Source organism: Heteronotia binoei, chromosome 2 (genome assembly GCF_032191835.1).
Source record: "Heteronotia binoei isolate CCM8104 ecotype False Entrance Well chromosome 2, APGP_CSIRO_Hbin_v1, whole genome shotgun sequence".
Taxonomy (NCBI): Eukaryota; Metazoa; Chordata; class Lepidosauria; order Squamata; family Gekkonidae; genus Heteronotia; species Heteronotia binoei.
Window position 1 is genome coordinate 36,464,995 of NC_083224.1, and position 22,171 is coordinate 36,487,165.

Below are 22,171 nucleotides of genomic sequence, written 5' to 3' on the forward strand. Positions count from 1 at the left end.
CTAAAAAACTTAAAACATCCTTAAAAAATTATCGCTCAGTCTTAAAGATGCTTGCTTTGTATTTCTCCCATGGGATCCAGGGAACTGGGCAAAGGAAGCTCTGGCTCTTTCCTTCCTTCCCCAGGGGAAGGGAAAAGCCTCAGGCAACAGAAGGAAGAGTGGCTTGGCTCAGTAGCTCTGCTGTGTGATTGAGAGAGCCTGGCAAAGCAAACTTTCCCTCCCCCGTTTCCTTCCCAAGGGAGGAGCCTCAGCCAATGGAGAAAATAGAGATTTTGTTCTGTAGCTCCTGTGCAACTGAGTAAGCCTGGCAAAGCAAGCTGTTATGCAGAAGGAAGCAAGAGAGAGGGAGAAGGAAGCAGATGACATCCAGTTGCTCGGGGGCCTAATAGGAGCCCTCTTGGGGGCCTGATTTGGCCCCTGGGCCACATGTTTGACACCCCTGCTCTATGCTATTGTACCATGCTGAGGCCCCTCCCCTTCCCAAACCCCACCCTATCCCAGATGCACCCCTGAAGTCTCCAGGAATTTTCCAACACAGACCTGGCAACCCTAGCTTGGGCAGTTGCAGGGCAGATAACAGAAGGGCACAGAAGCAGGTGGGAGAGGAGGGCATTAGTACCTGGTGGTGGGCAGAGGAGGGGAGCCTTTGGAACTCTCTGCTTCAGGCTCCCAAAAACCTGGAACCAACCCTACTCAGAGCTTTCCTGTTCTCAAAACTCTTGGAAAATAGTTCTGTGTGACTTGAAAGCTTACAGCCCTACCTGCCAATATAGATTAAATCTAAAACAGACCTTTAAAAAAAAAAAAGATCCTATCAGCATTTCTTTTAATAAAATGGATTTATTACTGCACCCCATCCTTGAGAAAGACTATTTTGCCAATTATCCATGCTTGAATTACATGTAAGCTGGACTACTGCAGTGTGCTCTATGTTTGGGCTGCCTTTGCAGACAAGTTTGGAAGCTCTGGGAAATTTTAAGTGTATCAGACATTATTAGTATTTGGTATAAACTATAGGGCTCATGTTTCAATGGCGCTAGAATATTCATATTTCTGATTTTCTTTTGGCTCTGTACAGTTTAAATACAACACAGGTTTAAAACAATCCAAAGACCAGGGTCTTGGAAGGCTCACCTATTCCCATATAAACCTGCTCAGTTTCTGTGAAGGCCCCACACCCACGTGTCACTATTGTCTGCAATTAGGTGGCAGTAAGACAGGGCTTTTGCTGTGCTGACCATGAGGACCATCCTCTCTAGTATCAATGCAAGCACATGAACACCAAGGGACTCTGCCATCTCATATACATTATAGCTGCTGATAGGGCCAGCCCTGCCACTAGGCAACCTAGGTGATCACTTAGGGTGCTGGCCTTCCGGGGGCGCTGAATTGAGCGCCCTCATGTCATTCAGTGATGTTATCAGTGCAGGGAGGTGGGGGTGCCAGAAGTTAGCCTTGCCCAGGGTGCCAGACAGAAGGGCCAGCCCTGACTGCTGAGGTTACTGTTAACCTGTTGCAAGACAACTATATATATATTTTTTTTTCCTGGTATATCTTTAATGAAAAGACCAAATATCTTCATGGCGTTTAAACTGGTGGAAGACAGGGGATTGCAGAATAAGTGAACATAGCATCAGTAGGATAGATACATGATTTGGTGGAGAGCTCGGACAGTGATCCAGGATATGAGAATGGGGCTGTTGCCACCATTTCTCTACTTCTGTTTGTGAAAATGTCAGAGGGTGAACTATGAAAAGATGATTGTCAGACTAGATCATCATGTGAACCATAGAATTCCTTCTGATTATGGTGTACTAAAGTCTTTGAAAGTCACATGAGCATTGGCAATAGCTCCTTAGGGCATGGGCTTGGCTTTCAACCTGCACACAGCTTGCTTTGGAGTACATCTGGCTTTCTGAGTGAGGTGGTTTCTTGGCATAGTTCTTGTCCTCCTTTTCTGTTTGCTACTTATAATCTTAATTCATTTCATAGTCCTTTACCCCTGTAGTCTGGTTTCCAGAGAGTTAAGCACTCAGCATGCACATGGTTCCTTTCTTAACCGATTAACTGTGTGAAAGTCCTCTGGCCATCCAAAGTGTAATGACTTTCCAGCTAATTACTTTCCAGCTCAGGTGTGATATTAATCATTGACAAAGCTGTTGCCATTTGCAGAGCAGAGAGTTGCAAAGTTGAAAACGAGTAAAGAGAGTCCAGGCTGGCTATGAAAAAAAAAAAGGATCTGATCTTTTTTTCAGTTCTGCTTGCATGCAAATCATAAAATGATGAAAAGAGAAAGTAAAACAATCCATCATGTTCTCTGGGCAGGATATGGATTTTGGAAATAAAATTGGTAGATACTAGCCTGTAGAAACTACGCAGCAGTGGTTCTACATGCTGCTTTTGCTTTCATTACAAATGGCAGTGAAAAGGGAACACCCACAAGATCAGTTGAGCATGGAACTCTTTTTAGCAACTTCCCCTCCTCATTCCTTTTTATGCAATCTGGACAAAAAATTGCTTGTACCTTTCCTCTCATACTTCTGCAATGAAAAAGGCTACTTTTTTTTTAGTATGAAAGGAGGTTAATTCAGAGGACCTTGTCAATTATGGCAATGGATTGCTATAATATTATTATACTGCATTGCAGTAGCTCATACTTGCCACAAATTCTGTTAGTCTTTAAGGTGCTACTGGACTCTTGCTCTTTTCTATTGCTACACAGACTAATGACTATCCTTCTACACTGCAATAGTAATTACTGATATATTTCTTTAAAAAAACCCTTTAGTGGCATGGCAGGGGAAATGGTGACCACATAAGAGAAGCCAAGTTGGATCAGGCCAATGGCCCGTCCAGTGGTCAAAAAAACCCAAGTGCCATGAAGAGGTCCACCAGTGGGGCTAGAAGCCCTTCCACTGTGCCCCACCAAGAACAAGAATGATATGAGTAAAGCCTTCAAAAATGAGCATATCCCCATTAAGTGGGGTTACCAACCTCCAGGTGGTAGCTGGAGATCTTCTGGGACTATAACTGATCCCCAGGCAACCTAGTTCAGTTTACTTGAAAAAATAGCTGCTTTGGAGGGTGGATTCTGTGGCATTCATGGAATCGTAGAGTTGGAAGGGGCCATACAGACCATCTAGTTCAACCCCCTGCTCCATGCAGGATCAGCCTAAAGCATCTGTGACAAATAATCACCCAGCTGCATTTTGAAAACTGCCAATGAAGGGGAGCTCACTACCTTCCTAGGCAGTTGGTTCTACTTCTGTACTACTCTGACTGTAAAAAATGTTTTCCTAATATCCAGCTGGTATCTTTCTGCTTGTAATTTGAGCCTATTGCTTCGGATCCTATCCTTAGCTGCCAAGTGGAACAGCTCCTTGCCCTCCTCTAAATGACAGCCTTTCAAATATTTAAAGAGAGCAATTATTTAAAGAGATATTTAAAGAAATATTTAAAGAGAGTATTATTCCCTGTTGAAGTCACTCCCCTCCTTAAACATCACTCACTCCTTAGGTTCCACTCCCAAAATCTTTCCAACCCTACAATTAGGATAACATGCACATTTGCTTGGACTTTATTATTTCAAAAAATGTTGTAGGAAATCAGGTTTAGGAAAAATTAGAGCAAAGCAGGAGAAAACTTGGAAAGGGAATGATTAGAGAGTGATGTTGTGTGGATGCTCAAAAAGATGAGGGGGCTCCAGTTTGGAACCAAACGCAGAGTAAAACATGCACATGGAAACACTCTGACCAATTTTGCACTTACCTTACACTGCTGTCATGTTGGTCTTCTCAGCGCAGCTTCCTTCCCATTTCCCACTATCTGCCCCAGGGCTGCAACAACCATCGGAGTTTTCATGCAGCAAACAGGAACTGCTAAAACCCACTTTCTGTTTGCTGCGCAAAAACACCGATGCTTGCTGCAACCCCTGGGGCAGATAATGGGAAATCGGAAGGACGCTGTGTTGAGAAGACCAACGTGACAGTGGTGTAAGGTGAGTGCGAAATCGGTCTCTCAGTTTGATTTAATAATCATGGGTGGCTTGGCTCCCGCCACCCCTTTTTTAAGGATAAAACTCCACATTACAAGGAAGACAAAAATGACAGTCCCGTGTCAGTTCTCCTGCTCAAATATTTAGTTCAAGCTGTTCCATTCCCTCATATCATTTGTACTGCATTCCATACCCTTGCCAGTTATGGAAACCCAAATGTGGTAATATTCAGAAACGGAGGAAATAGAACTAGACTTTACATGAGCATTCTGTCTAATTTATGTCCTAATGAGTTTAAATTACCACCAGAAAGGTACCAGCTGAATATGAGGAAAAAAATGTTTACAGTAAGAGTGGTTTAGCAGTGGAATCCGCTTGTTAGGGAATCAGTGAGTCCCCCTTCCCTGGCAGTTTTCAAGTAGCGGCTGAACATCAGGGATGCTTTAGACTGATCCTGCACTGAGCAGGAGGTTGGACTAGATGGCCTCTATGTACACTTCCAACTCTATGATTCTACAAATTCCAATTTGTTTGCATTGTGTGCTGACAGTTGCTTCCGACTTATGGTGACTGTATGAAGGAATGACATCCAAAGTGTCCTATCATTAACAGCCTTGATCAATTCTTGCAAACAGAAAACCATGGGTGCCTTTATTGACATAGCCTATCTCCCTTGAGCCTTTTGGATTTACAAAGGAGCCCTAAGCAAAAGTGTGAGGTTCAGCAGAGTTTACTTTTGAGCAGGGCTTTTTTTGCAGAAAAAAGCCCATCTGGCACTCATTTATGTATTAGGGCACACCCCCTGACATACCATTGTTTCACACGCCGTTGTTTCACACAACTAATTTGCATATTAAGCCAAACCCCCTTATGCCAAGCCAGCCGGAACTGCATTCCTGCTCAAGAAAAGCCCTGCTTTTGGGAAAGCATGTTTAGGATTGGGCTGAGACAGATTGGCCATTTTTTTTTTTTAATTCTCTGTTGAATTAAAACTATGGTACATTTTAGAAAGAAAGAAAGAAGCAGCACAAGACTCAGATTGAGATGCACAGGTTTTCTAACAGTTGGTGCCTGTCCTTTTAAAGGTTCTGAGAGAGAATCATAATGCATAGATGTTGTGTGCAATTGGTGATGATGGACAGTGTGAATTAGTGGTTATGGTCCTGAACTATTCCTGGAGAGACCCACAGCTTAGTGGGAGTACTGCTCAGAGGGTCTACTAATATTGGATTTGACATTGCACAAAACTCACAGTATCTTGAGGACTGTGTTTAGTAGCTTCGTTTATAAAGCTGTGGAGTCTTGTGAGTCAAAATTCTACTTTGTGAACTACTGGCATTAAAGTTGTGAGCTACTGCATAAATCAGTTTGCCCTGGGGCCATTTTTCCTGAGCTAAGACAATAATGTGTGAGTTGGAGGCTAAAAAAACTGTGAGCTAGCTCACACTAACTCAGCTTAGAGGGATCACTGCCTCTGAGTGCAGAGCATTTATATGAAATACAGCTGGAGTCGGGAATGGGGTCTGTTGCCTAGCAATTTTTCACCATTAGGTCAAATAAGGCAGCAGTCCTAAACACGTTTACTAAGGTGTGAGTCTCATTCATCTCAACAGGACTTCTGAGTATACCCACTTGGATTGCTCAGTTGATCTTTTTTTTTTAAACCACATATATCATTTTCACCTTGTTGGAGAAAACTAAAAAGCAAGGGACATCCCTCTTGCTCATACTCTATTAACAATGAGGTAGTAATATAGTCTTGTGGAATTTGCATCCTGGACCAAAATAACCCCCGGCATTTTAGAGAAAGATGTATCCCATGTTGTCACAACAAATGTTTGCGAATGCTCAATGGTGAGGGTCGAGAAGTAATTCATGTCTTAGTACTTCATGTGAAACAAACAGCCAAGCATTGTAACATTTGACCTTAGGCCAGGGTCAAAGGTTACATGCCTTTCTCAAAAAATGGTTTTGCAAATCTTTTTCAGAGCTGATAGACACACACCTTAGCTGGATACAAAACATTATATGAAACTGAGTGACTGTGCTTTTTTGAACCAAGCAATCAAAATCTAAGGTAATTGATATTTTTCCTGACTTTTGTGTAGCTGCAGATATTCTTTTACTTGTATGTGATCTCTTTGGATTACTGTAAAATGTCATTTCAGTTTTGTTCATTTGAAAGGTTCATTTGTAGAGATCTCTAATATTTGGTGGCTGCGCTTGGGGAAGCATGTTGTGTTTGAAATCACTGCAAAGTTACCAGCCGTCACTCACTGTATTCGTTTGTTCACCATCAGGATCTGAACTTTGCTTGATGACTTTCCAAGCACATTTTGCCTGCTGCAGGAATGAAAGTGATATTTGCTTCCTCCCCCTGCCCCCTCGCACCCTTTGCTTTGGGCCTCTTCTCTGCACGTGACTCTTGAATGCATGTTCTGAACTCATTTTTGTGTACAAAAATCCTGTTGATTTTTGTGAGAATTCTGTGCTTGGAAGAAGGACTGAATATTCAGAGCTTTTTATCTGCAATATAGTTCAGAGAAGAGAATGTAGCTTATAAAAGCGATGAATTTTGTGTTCTCTTGCCAAGGATTAGGACATGGATCCAGCTGCTGGTACTTCACAGTAATATTGATTGATTGATTCTTTCTTTCTTTCTTTCTTTCTTTCTTTCTTTCTTTCTTTCTTTCTTTCTTTCTTTCTTTCTTTCTTTCTTTCTTTCTTTCTTTCTTCCTTCCTTCCTTCCTTCCTTCCTTCCTTCCTTCCTTCCTTCCTTTCTCGTGGCAAGAAAAAGCCTTTGTGGGGATGGCATTACTTCCATTTCACACAGGCTTGTTCCTTGGATATTATGGGACCAGGTCACAGCCAGCCATTTTTCAGGGAAAGGGGGCAGACCTACACACATCCAACATGTTCAGTTAATATACTTGCCATGTAGGGGGGTTTTGTTTGGTTTTTCTTCTAAGTCTTGAACCCTCAACATTTAAATAATAACAATAATAACTCCACACAGACTCCTTGGGTTGGATTAGAGCTGCCAAGAGCTGCTTCACTTTCACAGTCTTCTCTAGAAAATTGCCAGAGTTGCTGGTTATTCTTAAGAGTGGCTGGCATCGCTTCCACACTTTCCCTGGAAGTGATATTGTTATTATAATGATGTCTATTTTTTTTATTTATTTACTACATGTATTAGCTGCCTTTCTCCCTTGTGGAACTCAAGGCAGTTTACAATTTAAATGAAACAGTATTAAAATAAATCTTAAAACCACAATAAAAACAACAATGATGAAATTTAATAAAAAAACAACAATTATTCCTTTAGTTGTTGTAGATTTTCCGGGCTGTATGGCCATGATCTTGGCATTGTAGAACTTGACGTTTCGCCAGCAGCTGTGACTGGCATCCTCAGAGGTATAACACAGAAGGCTAGAGTTCTCTCTGTGTCAAAGTTATTTAATTATTTATTTAAAATGGATTTATTTCTGTTGCCAGCAGTGACCACACGACACTGCCTCATGTACTCTTGATTTCCAGGTTAAGTTGGCTCTAAGTTGGACTTATCCACCTTCTTTGTTCTGTCTTGCCTCATTGCCTTCCTCATCTTCTATGTCCCTCATGGGTTTTGTCCATGTAGGTCAAATTATCCCTTGTTTCATGGTGGTCAAACAGCACCCCTCTAGGTAGGGTTGCCAACTCCAGGTTGGGAAATACCTGGAGATCTGGGGAGGTGAAGCCTGAGGAGGGCAGAGTTTAGGGAGGGGAGGGAATTAAATGCTATGGAGTCGACCTTACAAAGCATCCATTTTTTCCAGATGAACTGATCTCTGTCACTTGGAGATCAGTGGTAATAGTGGAAGATCTCCAGTCACCTCCTGGAGGTTGCAGCAAAATAACAGAGTGGCTGCACAGTGATAGACCAAAACAAAAACAACCATGCTAAAACAATAACTGTCTCTATTTCTTTAGAAAAATATATACACAGATACCCTATGAACAATATATTCAACAAGTGGTAGGGTCTATGACAATAAAGTCCATAAATTCATGTGGCAGCAAAAGTGCTCCTGAGTAATAAAATCCATAAATTTATGTGGCAACAAAGTTGCTCCTGAGTAGTTGAGGAACCAGATCCCTTTGCAAGAAGGCTCCAAAGGTTGATATATCCTTAACATGCCTGTCAACTTCTTGGTACACATTTCACATCAAGATGCTTTCTCATAGACCCAGTCCTGTTCTTTAAAAAAATGCAACACTACAGGTTACACACAAATTGCCATCTAAAATTATATAATATCAGAACCAATAGGCATACACATATACCTGAATGAAATTTTTAACAGAAATATTTCCTCACTGGTGGCAAGCTATGTCTTCACACAACTTGCAAAGGCACATGCTCATCATTCCAACCACAGTTACCTCCATTTAAGGGAACAAGCAGATTGCAAATTAGCTCTTAAAGGTATTAAAAAATTTCAACATTACAAAATTTTTTACATGCATCAGAACACAAAACCTTGGAATCATATAAAACAAGAAAGATCATTACTCACATTCAAACCAAATGGTTGTACTGTTTTTAACCGGTGTATCCATTGGACTTGTGATTTTTTAAGAACAGGACTGGCTCTATGAGCATCTTGATGTGAAACGTGTACCAAGGAGTCAACAGGCGTATTAAGGATATATCAATCTTTGGAGCCTTCTTTTATGGGGTTCCTCAACTACTCAGGAGCATTTTTGTTGCCACATGAATTTATGTACTTTATTGCCATAGAATCTACCCCTTGTTGAATATTTTGTTCTATCTGTGTATATATTTTTCTAATGAAATAGAGATTGTTATTGTTTGGCACAGTTGTTTTAGTTTGATCTCCTGGAAGTCGGCAACCTTACCTCTGGGGACAACCAGCTTAGAGCCAGCTCCTTATGTTGTACTGTTTAGAGATTTGGGTTTGGGCAGGGGTCCATATGCTTGCCTCTGGAATCCTAAATTCCTAACCTTGAAACTTCTAAAGGCTATTTTTCATTAAAATATTTTGAGGGGGGGGGAAACACCTGAAAGACTGGACTTAATCCATGCCACTCCATCCACAGGTAGCCATGTTAGTCTGTAACAATAGAAAAGATCAAGAGTCCAGTAGCACCTTAAAGGCTAACAAAATTTGTGAGCAGGGTATCAGGTATCTGAAGAAGTGACCAGTGACTCATGAAAGCTCATACCCTGCTACAAATTTTGTTAGTCATTAAGGTGCTACTGGACTCTTGCTCTTTCAAAAATGAGTTAAAGCCCAAGATACAGAAAACACAGAGACCGATTTCGCACTAGCCTTACCTCACTCTCCTCTTCTCAGCAGGGCTTCCGTCAGATTTCGCACAAGCTGCCCCGAGGCTGCATCTCACTCCGTCTCTTTTGCACAGCAAACAAGATCCTCTAAAAATCAGTTTCTGTTTGCCGCGCGAAAAAGGCGAAGCTAGTTGCAGCCCCGGGGCAAATGGGGTCTGTGCAGAAGAGGAGCGTGAGACTGGCATAAGGCTAGTGAGAAATCGGTCAGAGACAGCTGCCAATTGCTGCTGTAGGCATTCAGCTAAGGCCAATCAAGTCAAAAGCAAAGCATTCTTCCTTTCTTCCTTCAGTTGCCAGCGGGACATTTTCCACTAGGAGACCTAAGAGCGTGGTAGACTTTCTGATGTCACCAATGATGCAGTGACATCATTTTGGACACAACCAAGACCTGATGTTTTCACATAGTTGACAATGCTATAGCATTCAGCCAAAACTCTATTTTAATTCTGAGGAATGCTAGAGCATTGCTGCAAATTATAATGCCTCTTCTGCATCACCAGTGATTCCCTCCCATTTCTCCGCCCACCCCTGCTGGCCCAGCATTCTTCCCATTTATGTTCTAAGAGGGAAACAGAGGTTACATGTGTACTGTAAAGATAGTTTCAGCTTCATCAGAGTATCTGATGAAGGGAACTTTGACTCTCAGAAGCTCCTACTCCCCCCCGCCCCATAGTGTTGGTCTCTGAAGTGCTACTGGATTTGAATCTTTGTGTGCTATGGACTCAGTTCATGGAGCTGGTCAGGAAAGACAGGAATAAGTGTAGGGCCTGTATGAAGGTCCTTTAAATTTTGAGTCTGGTTGAATCTGCCGTTCTGCACTAGTCTGTTGGGAAAGACTATTGGCATGACTTTAGCTAGGGAATTCACATTAACTTTAAATATACTTACATATTACCAAGTATGAATATATAAGCCTTTTTATGGTATCTCAAACCGTCTTTTTCATCAGTTCTGGTTTTCAGAAATGTGGCATTCTACCCATTATAGGAACACAGAAGAGCCAAAGTGGCTTTAAAATTAACTCCAAATCCTATGAGCATTGTAGATGATAAAAGTTGCTCTTACTAATTTCACCTGAAAAGCAAAATGTATTAGCTTTGGGCACAAACTAGACTAAAGCCCCATTGTTTAAGAAAAATCCCAGTTGCATCTTTAAGATAATATTTTACATGGGAAGGCAGCATGGAATTGCCTGATCTCCTCAGATCTCAGAAGCTAAGCAGGGTGGGTACTCAGATGGGAGAGCAACAATGAAGACTCTGTGGAGGAAGGCAATGGCAAACCACCCCTGTTTAATCACTTGCCTTGAAAGCCCCTTGCTGGGGTTGCCATAAGTCAAGTTGCAACTTGACAACACTTTTGTTCATGTACCTTTTGCCTACTTCATTGTATACTAGAAAAATAAACTGGATTTTCTTAATTTTTTTTAAAAAAAACTAACACAGCCCTTAAGGTAGAGCAATAACCCTCTTTCTGTTTTTATCAAATTTGGTATAGATGGGAGGAAGGCGGCACACCTGTATGACCTGTATGCCTTTCCACTTCAGCTTCAGCAAGCTGGATGGGTCAAATTAATCTACAAGTTTAAATGATGTTGTTCTAAAACCAATTCACATAACTGAATTGGTGAGAGATGAATGAATCTGTGCGGCATTCAGTGGTTTGCAATCAGAAGGCAGCCCTTTCACCCATGTCCATGCAAGGGTCTTCAGTTCACAGATGGGAAGAGTCTCCTGTGTGATGTAGTGGTTAAGAGGGGCAGATCTTAATCTGGAGAACTGGGTTTGATTTCCCCACTCTTTCACATGAAGCCTGCTGGGTGACCTTGAGCCAGTCACACTTCTCTCAGAACTCTTTCCTGCTCCCCTACCTCACAAGGCGCCTCTTGTGGGGAGAGGAAGGAAAGGCCATTATCAGCCATTTTTAGATTTCTTAAGGTAAAGAAAAGTAGGGTATAGAAACCAACTCTCCTCCTGCTCTTCCTCCTCCTCCTCCTCCATTTTCCACACTTCCTCCTCCACCCCCAAATCCTATGCCACATTCCCCATGCTATTCCACAGGATTCCCTACCCCTCAGCTTTTCCAGGGCACAAATGGCTATCGCAGTGTGGGAAAACTTTGTTGTGGGTGCAGAATTTTACTGAATCCAGTTCTTTGTGTGCTGAAGTGGTACTGTACATGCTGTATCAGCAACTTCCAAGCCAGATTAAGATTCCATGGCCAAAGTATTGGGTTGTCCCAATATGACTTGACTCTGAGTTACAGGCTGCTGTTATGGCCACACCCTCTCAGCGGCTGAAGCCCACAACAGCATATTGCAATGTATACAGCACTCCCCTTTTATTTAAACCTCTGATTATCTTAATCTTTTTGGATGTCTTCCCAGCTATTTGGCTAAATGAGGGTACATTTTTATTAGATATTTACAAGAATCAAAGCACTGTATTCAGGGCTCAGGAATTTTTGGACTCTCTACCACCATCTCCTCCCCCTCCCATCCATTGCAAAGATAGAATGAGTCATAATCAAGCTCTAGATATCTGCAATGCAATCATCAAAAGACGAGCGGGTTGGAAAAAGTGAACAGGGAGCGTTTGTTTACCCTTTTGTGTGATACCAGAGGGGTTGCAGTGGCATGGTGGTGGGAGAGGTTTAAAAGCAATATCTTTACAAACATTCTCAACCACAGGCTTCACTTTCAAAATTCCCATCCAACACGAGGAGTGATTGCAAACACTACAAATTAGATTGAAAACGCCCCAACCAGACACATGAATAGAAAAATATGAATGGCTCGTTTCAGATGTGGATACAACATAAAATCCACTGCACTGCCCAATCCAACACAACAGGAAATGGAAGAGAGAGTTCTAGAGTTAGGGATGTCAATTCAGGTTGCCAACTTTGGGTGGGGAAATACCTGGAGATTTTAGGAGCAGAGCTTGGGGGGGGGCAAGATTTGGAGAGAGGAGGAAGCTCAGAGAGGTATAATGCCTAAGTAGCCACTTTCTCCAGAGGAACTGATTGTTGTCTGGAGATCAGATGTAATTCTGTGAGATTTCCAGGTCCCACTTGGAAGTTGGCAACCCTAACACCTATCTGTTAAAAGCTATTTTGTTGATTGATTCCCTGCCTTTTTACCAGTTGAACAAAAGTAAAGGCATCAGGGTACATCCAATCTTGCCATGCCTCTGACAGAAGGGCATTTCTGTCTGCAGACAAGGAGGCAGCAATTTCAATCAGTTCCCTCTTCCAGTGCTCTGTTCTGGCACAGACGGAGCCAGCTTGAGGCTACAATCCTAATGCACTTACTAGCAAGTAATCCCATTGACTTAAGTGGGTAGGGCTTTCTTCCTAGTAAACTTGCTTAGGCTTGTGCTCTGAACAGTATTTGTGTCTATCCACAACTTCATTTGATTGGCAGGAGCTGGCATCAGAGGCACTGATATTTCATTCATTCTTCTTTCAAGGAAGAACTGTTGCCATCCCTTTAGCACAGGGGTGTCGAACTCCTTTGTTATGAGGGCCAGATCTGATATAAATGAGACCTTGTTGGGCTGGGCCATGTCAGGTTGGGCCGGGCCATGTTGGGCCAGGCCATGTGTATACCTATTTAAGATTAGATAGCAGAGATATAAACTTTATAAAGGACACAGACAAACACGATTAATTTTTTTTTTTTTAAACTTCAAATATTAGCACTCTTTGGTCTTAAAGGTGCTTTCTTTTTATCTCTCCCGTGGGATCCAGGGAACGAGGCAAAGGAAGCTGTGGCTCTTTCCTTCCTTCCCCAGGGAACTGGGGGAGAGGAGCCTCAGCCAATAGAAGGAAAAGAGACTTGGCTCAGTAGCTCTACTATGTGATTGAGAGAGCCTGGAAAAACAAGCTTTGCCTTCCTCCCCAAGGGAGGATGCTCAGCCAATGGAGAAAATAGAGGTTTTGCTCTGTAGCTCCTGTGCAATTGAGTAAGCCTGGCAAAGCAGGCCATGATGCAGAAGGAAGCAAGAGAGAGGGAGGAGGAAGCAGATGAAAGCCAGTTGCTCGAGGGCCTGATAGGAGCACTCCAGTGGGCTGATTTGGCCCCCGGACCGCATGTTTGACATCCCTGCTTAGCATATGCAGAACAATTCCTCACTAACAGTTGCTTTGCCCCCAGACTTCTGCTTTCCCTGGCTCAAGCGATCAATTCCCCACCAGTTGCTGCGCAGGAGCATTTTGATCTGCAGATCCCTCCCATTTCCCTTGGAGTTTCTTGCTCTCCAAAAAACAAGAGCAAGGAACCACAAGGGAAATTGGATCAAAATGCACCCACGCATCAACTGGTGGGGAATTGATCGCTTGAGCCGGGGAAAGCAGGAGCCCAGGAGTGGAGCAACTGCTAGTGAGGAATCGGTCTCATACACATACATCTTGCATATATACCAGTATTATTTCCTAATCTGAAGCTCTCTACATACACACAAGCATATCCTGTAGAACTGGGATCTCTATTGGGTTGGCAACATCCAGGAGTGATCTGCAGATTTCCCAGAAATAGAATTGATCTCCTCCAGACTACCGAGATCAGGTCCCCTGGAGAAGATGGCAATTCTGGATAGTGGTCTTCAGGAATGCAGTTCTGGCTGGCTTGGGGTGCGGCCTAATATGCAAATGAGTTCCCGCTAGGCTTTTTTAATGAAAAAAGCCCTGGTGGTCTTTATGGCATAAATCACCAGAGAGGTCCCACCCCACCGTTCCCAGGCTCCACCCACAAATCTTGAAGAACTTTGCAGAGATGGTAGCCCTATTCATGTCAAGGGAGGCGTCAGTTTAGAAGCCTTTTATTTCTAATTTAACATGCTATGTATACCTGGAGTGGGTATTCTTGTAAAAAAAAGAACATTTATTATAGTGAAATGATTTCCGCTAGTGTTATAAAGGGGCCTTTGAAAAGGCTTTAGAAACAAATTACAATTGCATTAAAAATCCCAAAGTGATTAGCCCACAAGAAATATCCTAATTCCCCAACATCATCATAAAACCAATGTTAAAACTCTTGGTTAAACCGACACTAATTAAATCCAGTATCACGAAAATAGTTTTTAAAGCATAACTAGTAAAAGCCCCAGTAAAAAGTACACTTAATTCAACAGACCGCCAGAAAAATGGGGAGTCATGAACATCCTATGGGAGCTATTCCAAAACTGCAGTACTGCTGCACAGATGTTCTTAGGGTTGCCAAGCTCTGGATGGGGCCCAGAGATCTCCTGGAGTTACAACTGATTTCCAGACTGTGTAGATCAGTTTCCCCTGGAGGAAACAGCAGCTTTGGAAGGTGGAATCAATAGTATTATACCCATTGAGGTCCAACCCTGCACTCACTGGGTTCCACTCCAGATCAGATCTCCAGGAAATTCCCAACCCAGCCTGGATCTAGTGGTGGGAACTCATGGAGAAGTATCTCTAATGATGATCTCAGTGACTGAAATTTGTGGAGATTGTGGGTTGGAGCCTAAAGAGGGCAGGATGAGACTTCAAAAGAGTAGAATGCCATGGAATCCACACACACACACACCCAAAGCAACCATTTCCTCTAGGGCAGGGGTGACCAACAGTAGCTTTCCATATGTTTTTTGCCTACAACTCCCATCAGCCCCAGCCATTGGCCATGCTGGCTGGGGCTGATGGGAGTTGTAGGCAAAAAAAAACATCTCGAGCACTACCGTTGGCCACCCCTGCTCCAGGGGAACAGATTCTTGTAGTTTGGAGGCCAGTGGTGGTTCCCAAAGACTCCCTGGCAACCTCAATCTGCATGTTTCAATAGTAGAGCTCAAACACAGCCTGACCGTAAACTCAGCCTTTTCATATCCACCTGCTGTGAACGAGATTGCATCCTATGCCTGCAATCCAGTTGATTCTAGGTACCACTGAAACAAATGGGATTTAATTTCCTTGGAATTAAGGAGCCTTTCTGGTGTCTTATGCATTCCTGGAAGTACTTGCCTTGGTAAACTTAATTTTGTTTTCGATCCAGCAGGGATTTCCTTCATTGGGCTTTAAAACATTAATCCCATTTCTTTGGTGGGGGCGGTAGGTGAATTTCACAAGGCACTTTCTAACAGGAAAAATGTTCTGTTTCCAAACTGGTCACTTTCATTAAATGAAAAAGAAATGTCCCCTACAATGCAGGGTGTCCTTCTATTTCCTTCTCCCCCCCCCCCCTTGCTTCTCTGCATAAACAAATGGTGTTGATCCGTACACCAGTAGCCAGTGTTTTAGCCCCCTTGTTTACGGAAGGGAAATGACCCTCCAACTCCCGCCTCAGAGCTGGTGCCCACCTCTTTTTACCTAACTGCTATTTTTAGTGACTGAAAAATTTCCATTGAAGATCTGCTCTTCTCGTTTCCTGGGTAGAGAAAACAGGAAGCCTTCTTTAAAAAAAAAAAAAAAGTTTCAGCTTTCAGCTGCGGGATCACAAAGCTAGACCAATTTCACCTCCCGCTGGTTGCTTTCTTACACTGCAACACTCCAGAAGTCCAGCAGCTGCTCCTGGCCACCAGTGTTTTCTGAGGCTTCTGGAAAGCAAATAGGCTGGCCATATTATGTCATCTACAGGCAGATCTTCGGCACGTGGACAGTGCAGTTTTAAGCTGAGTTACACCTGGCTAAGTTTAGGGTTGCCAGCTCTGGCTGGGGAGATTGCTGGGGATTTAGAGGGGGGGCTGGGGAGCATGGGGTTTGTGGAGGGACCTCAGTTGGGCATAATGCCATAGAGCCCACCTTCCAATTCCAAAGCAGCCATTTTCAACAGAGGAATTGATCTCTGCAACCTGGAGACCAGTTGTAATTCCAAGAGATCTCCAGCCACTACCTGGAGACTGACAATCCTAATTGAATGGGTTTAGAAGACTATAACACCAATTTCTCACTATGGCTTGTTCCGAGTGGAGAGCCCTTTTGATCCCGGTGCTTCGCTCCGTTTTCACACAAGTTGCAACTTGCCCCGGAGCTGCGAGTTGGTGCACCGTTCTCCCGCTGCAAGCAGAAACCGCTTGGAAGAGAATCCTGTTTGCTGCGGAAGAGCACCGCACCAACTCGCAGCTCTGGGCCAAGTTGTGCGAAAATGGAGAGAAGCCCCGGGAGCAAAAGGGCGCTCCAACCGGAACAAGCTCATGTGAAATCGGTCTAAGTATTTTTAGAATTGATCTTTTACTTGAAAGTAAAGTTCAATCAGACTTCAAGTGGTCACAAGATTGTAGACCTACGAATGTTGGTAGCCAGTTTCTATGACTTACTTCATTTTTTTGTTAGGGATATAGCCCCTTCTTCGTCCAAGAACCTCAGGGTAGAATTCCTGGTTCTCCCCTCCTTAGCCTTAAAACAACCTTGTTAGGTAGGTCAGGTTGAGACACAAATGGCCAAAGCTTACCCAGTGAACTTCATGGTAGAATGGAGATCCCCTCTGGGGTCATAGCCCCAGCTTTCAATCAACTGGCTCTTTTCCTTGGAAGTCTAACAGTACAGTAGGCTCAAGCATGCATAAGATGGCAGGACCGGATCTACATGTTTTTTGCAGGGGGGGTGCAAAATTAAAAAATGGCACCCCCTTATGGGCCATTCTGTCTTATGGTCCCATAGAATACAATGGACTCCATCCCCAAGTTGGCGCCCCCCCCCCCTCCGTCAGCGCCCAGGGCAAGCACCCCCCGTCTGCCCCTTCCCTAGATCTGGCCCTGTGGTGGGCACATTTAGACATGTTATTTACACATGTTCATGAAGTGGGAAGACCCACGGGGGATCTTCTTGCTAGGGTTTTTGTAATCTGACTTTTGCATGTTGTGAATCATGGGTATGATTTCAAAATCTGCATTAGTGTCTTTGCATGAGACCTCTCAAGACTGTTTGCACAATAAGCTGTCCTTGGATGGCTTTGCTCTTTAATTTGAAAGAGAACTGGCAACGAGAAAACCATCATCCCCTGGCGATGGCGAGACGGGATGGTTCAGAGTCCCTTTTGTTTAGGATAAACAAGGCAGTTGCTTGTTGGTCTGTTCAAGGCAGTTTTATGGCAGTTGTTCCCCTACAGTCTAGTGGGGTTGCCAGGTCTACAGTTGTCGGATGGGGCTACAGTTGACAAATCCCAGTTGGGAAACTCCCGGAGAACTGAGGGTGGAGCCTGGGGAGGACAGAGACCTCAGTGGAGTCTGGTGCCAAAGAGCCCAGCTTTCAAAGCATCCATTTTCTCCATGGGAACTGATCTCCATTGTGTGGAGATGAGGTCTAATTCCAGGGGATTCCCCCAGTGGCACCTGGGGGCTGGCATCCCTATAAGTCAAGCATATCCAGCTATGGTATAAGCTATGGTGTCTGCAGGAACATCAGACTCTTCTCTTCAGCAAATCTCAGGGAGGCCTCAGAAGTGGCATTGCACCCTTTCCAAAAAGTAAAGGAAATGAGAGAACTTGGTGATGGGCCAGACTTTTTGAGGAAAGAGCATACACGGGTTTACCAGATGTCCTCTTTCTGGAGGACATGCTCTCTTTTTTTCGTATCCATCCTCTTTGGGGCTCTTTTTTAAAAAAACTGATGAAAATGTCCTCTTTTGGGGTTGGAAGGTTAGGAATATTCCTAGTGAGTAGCAATGATCACCACTTAAATAGTAGAGGTATTTCAAATGAGATTTGCCATAGTAATCACTCGTTTGAAGTAGACAGTTGGGAAATATGTCCTCTTTTTTGCTTTTCAAAATAAGGTAACCCTAGCATTTGTTATTTGGAAGGCTGCCTTCAGCCACAGTCACCCACTGATGCTGCTGCTATGGTGTCACCCAGAAGCCATGCTCCAAAGAATTCCCTTTTGTGCAAGCTACTGTGTTTGGTTTGGTTTTTTAGATACTGCACATGCTTGTGTAGGCTAGCTTTCTTTTAGTAGCCTCCGGGACTAGCCTATTCTGTTGTTGTTGTTAGATGTGTGTACTCTTGTTTTAGTAGCCCCATGATGCAGAGTGGTAAGCTGCAGTACTGCAGTCCAAGCTCTGCTCATGACCTGAGTTCAATCCTGGTGGAAGCTGAGTTCATGTAGCCAGCTCTTGGTTGACACAGCCTTCCATCCTTCCGAGGTCGGTAAAATGAGTACCCAGCTTGCTTTTGGGGGTAAAGTGTAAATGACTGGGGAAGGCAATGCCAAACCACCCCGTAAAAAGTCTGCCATGAAAACGTTGTGAAAGCAGCATCACCCCAGAGTTGGAAACGACAGGTGCTTGACAGGGGATTACCTTTACCTTTTACTCTTGTTTTGGAATTTGTGTTGTAGCAGTCTATAGTATGGCATTTTTATGCAAAGGTGAGCTTAATAGAGAATGAGGAGGGGTTGGGGCTCACTGATAGAATATTTGCCAGTTTGGTGTAGTGGTTAAGTGCGTGGACTCTTATCTGGGAGAACCAGGTTTGATTCCCCACTCCTCCACTTGCACCTGCTGGAATGGCCTTGGGTCAGCCATAGCTCTGGCAGAGGTTGTCCTTGAAAGAGCAGCTGCTGTGAGAGCCCTCTCAGCCCCACCCACCTCACAGGGTGTCTGTTATGGGGGGAGAAGATATAGGAGATTGTAAGCCGCTCTGAGTCTCTGATTCAGGGAGAAGGGCGGGATATAAATCTGCTATTCTTCTTCTTCTTGCTTGCAGAGTTCAGTCCCTGACCTCTTCAGTTAAAAGGATCAGGTAGCAGGTGGCATGAAAGAGCTCTATTGGGGGGGGGGGGGCGGTAATTTCCTCCCACAGACCAGCTGGCTGGAAGTGGAGAGAAGCCCCTGAAACTGAGAGACCAACACCCTCACCGGGAGGTCTGGCATCCCTATCCTCTATCAGTATAAAGTAAATACTGGTGCCAAACATGTTAGCAACAGCAGGAATCTTAATGCAGTTCAGTGTTTTGGGGGGGGAGGGGGAACCTCTGCCAGATATGCACAAATGATACAGTACACAATGTACATGAACAAGATAACAGCCATTAAGTATTTAAGAAAACAGAAAAACTATAAGTATGAAAGATTTGCAGACCAATGGTGTCTGTTTATTAATACCTGAAACTGAAGGAACAGATTAAACAATGTTCAGCAAGAGCTCTTACTATGTGCTTTGTTGAGGTCACAGGCTTTATTGGAGTTCCCTTTTCACCTTTACTAAAATGTGATGGCTGTATTTATTTATGGTTTCAGGTGGTAGCCACATTAATCTGCAGCAGATTTTCAGAAGCATTTTAGAATATCTGAGGAAAGGAATTTTGGCTCCTGAAATCTTATCCCTTGGAAATCTTTTTGTTCTTTAAGGTGCTACTGCACTTAAGCCTTGTATTTATTTATGTAACTGTATATTTGTAAAAAGGCAGCCCCATGGCGCAGAGTGGTAAAGCTACAGTACTGCAGTCCTAAACTCTGCTCACGACCCGAGTTCAATCCTGGCGGAAGCTGGGTTTAAGTAGCCGGTTCAAAGGTGACCCAGCCTTCCATCCTTCCGAGGTTGGTAAAATGAGTATCCAGCTTGCTAGGGGGAAAGTGTAGATGACTGGGGAAGGCAATGGCAAACTAACCTGTAAAAACGTCTGCCATGAAAACGTTGTGATGCGACGTCACCCCAGAGTTGGAAACGACTGGTGCTTGCACAGAGGACTACCTTTACCAATTTTTTTTTACATTTGTAAATGTACATATGTTTATATTTTTTTTAAAAAAAATGCTAGTGCAGATGTTGACACTAATGACAGCCAACTCCAAAACTTGAAAGGGAGGTAAAAATGCCTGTGCAAGAGAAGAAGCTATAGAAAGAAAGCATGTGCTCCTCCTCCCCATCACTTAACTAGCTAAGGAGTTGTACAATGTTGCATCCGCACTGAGCATTGCGGGGAGGGATAAAGTGAATTGAACAGCAGAGCCACTCTTTTGGGCTCCCTTTTTCGTCCCTTGCAAAGTAACCCTTCTTTCCCCCTCCCCCCCTTCTCCTTCACAGTTAACGAAATTATCAGGAAAGAGTTTTCGGGACTCCCTGCCAGAAGTCAGACGTAGATGATGAGATTTGCGAGACGGCTTCTTCTGAACGCTCCCGTGTCTGACCTCTTGGATCCTTTCTCCTGCCCCGTCCTGCCTCCTGCTTCCCTAAGCGATCATCTCAAGGCACCGGTTCAACACCAGGAACAATGCACTGGCATCAGACTAACAGCTTTGTCTAAGCGACGACGCAGCACCTCTCGCCGTAAACATCAGAAAAAGAACACTCTTCCCTTTTGTCCAAAGATCATGTTGTTCTCATGTAGCAAAGCATGCGCCTGACCAAACTCTTCATTAATGCAGTTCACAGATATATATATATTATATATATTTAATTTTTTTTTAAAAAAATAGCATAAGGAACAGATCTGTGCATGCAGCATCAGCTTAAAAACAGCCCAGCAGCTCACCTCTCTGCACAACATCACAACTGGAATGGAAAACTGCTCTACAAATATGAAGGGGGAAATTGCAGTATGTGTGCCTATTATTTACTTGTAAATCTGCAAAGTGGCTTTCTGGATTACTGGCTAGACCTCAGGATGCACTGAAGCTACAGCTACTGCTTCTAAAAAAAAAAAAAGCAATGTATACTTGGGGCCCATCCAGCCAAAAATTAAGACTCATTGGCTTGGATCCTATAGCCATATTTCTGCAATGTCCTTCGCTCTGGCCACAGCTCAGCTTGCTTCCTCTGCCACTAGTATTTCTGTCTGCACAAGATCAGTGGTTTTCAATGAGCTCTTGCACAAATGGAAAAGGAAACAACCCCACACTGCAGCTGGAGCGAAGTATGTGCAGAATATGGTTGTGGGATCCAAGCCACTGATTTGAAAAGTTATATTTGTATCTCCTTCTCAAAACCCATGAAATTGATAGCACTTTTGGCTGGGTTATGCCTTCCACTGCCTACTGCCTTCTCAAAAACAGTGTTGGGATTGAAATGGGGATTATTTTTTAGGATTCCTTGCAGGCCCTACAAAGGACAAACATTTTAAACTATAATCAAATTGAATACCCATCAGGTCTTGAGATTCTTAGTAGAAAAGCACAAGGCTGGGCAACTTCAAAAGATGCCACCTTTCCAAGCTTTCATCAGTGGGAAATGTGAGATCCAGGCTGCAATTCTAAGCACATTTGCTTGTTGGGAAAGTGCCATGAAAATCAATGGATTGGCTCCAACAAGATTTTCCTCTGTCGATAATGAGACCAACAAAAAGGCTATGCCCTGGAGGAGGGGTGTGATGATAAATGGCACTAGCATAGACAAAAGCAATATGGAACAGGGGCTGGAGCAATCTGGAGAATGGCCAGATGGGGCAAATTAAAAAAAATCCAAAAATTAACTTCTGAGTTATACATGGTTAGGATTGAACTTAACTGGTTAGCCCAGTGTTGTTTTCTAACTTGTTTTCTAACTTGGTGCTTCTTTATAGCAGACTGCAAAATGCCCCCAGAGGTTCAGGGATACTTCTCCATTTAAAAATAAAAAGGTGTTTTTAGAACACTTAAAAGTCCTATCAATGTTCCGTCATAACAAAATTACCCCACCAATGAGAAAGTAGCATGTGATGAACTGTGTGTTCTAGCATAGGCTTGTCCATGATTCGCTACATGCAGTGAGGTTTGAGCATTTATTATTGATTACACCAAAGAACATTCAAACATTCATTCACCTACTTCTAGTCTGAAGTGGTACAGTCCCAGGAATTCTGTGATCTGATCCTAGGACTCTCCAAGTCTTGAAAGAGTTAGTAAAACTCTGGGAGTCTAGCAAACACGATGTCCTTGATTCTCTCAACAGTCCACA

The 22,171-nt window shown here is 43.4% G+C and overlaps 1 protein-coding gene across 4 annotated transcripts in view; it reads left to right on the top strand.

Annotated features, from left to right (window-relative positions):
• NFATC2 (nuclear factor of activated T cells 2) overlaps positions 1 to 21,863 on the top strand; it is a 202,480-nt gene extending 180,617 nt beyond the window's left edge. For 3 of the 4 annotated variants that reach the window (XM_060230784.1, XM_060230785.1, XM_060230782.1), the window contains exon 10: positions 20,324 to 21,863. In XM_060230784.1, coding sequence (XP_060086767.1) covers positions 20,324 to 20,379 — 56 coding nt within the window. In that variant the 3' untranslated portion in view covers positions 20,380 to 21,863. Of the gene's footprint in view, positions 1 to 5,982; positions 6,072 to 20,323 lie in introns of all 4 variants that reach the window. The other variant, XM_060230783.1, reaches the window with a different exon arrangement.
• The last annotated feature ends 308 nt before the right edge of the window (positions 21,864 to 22,171 follow it).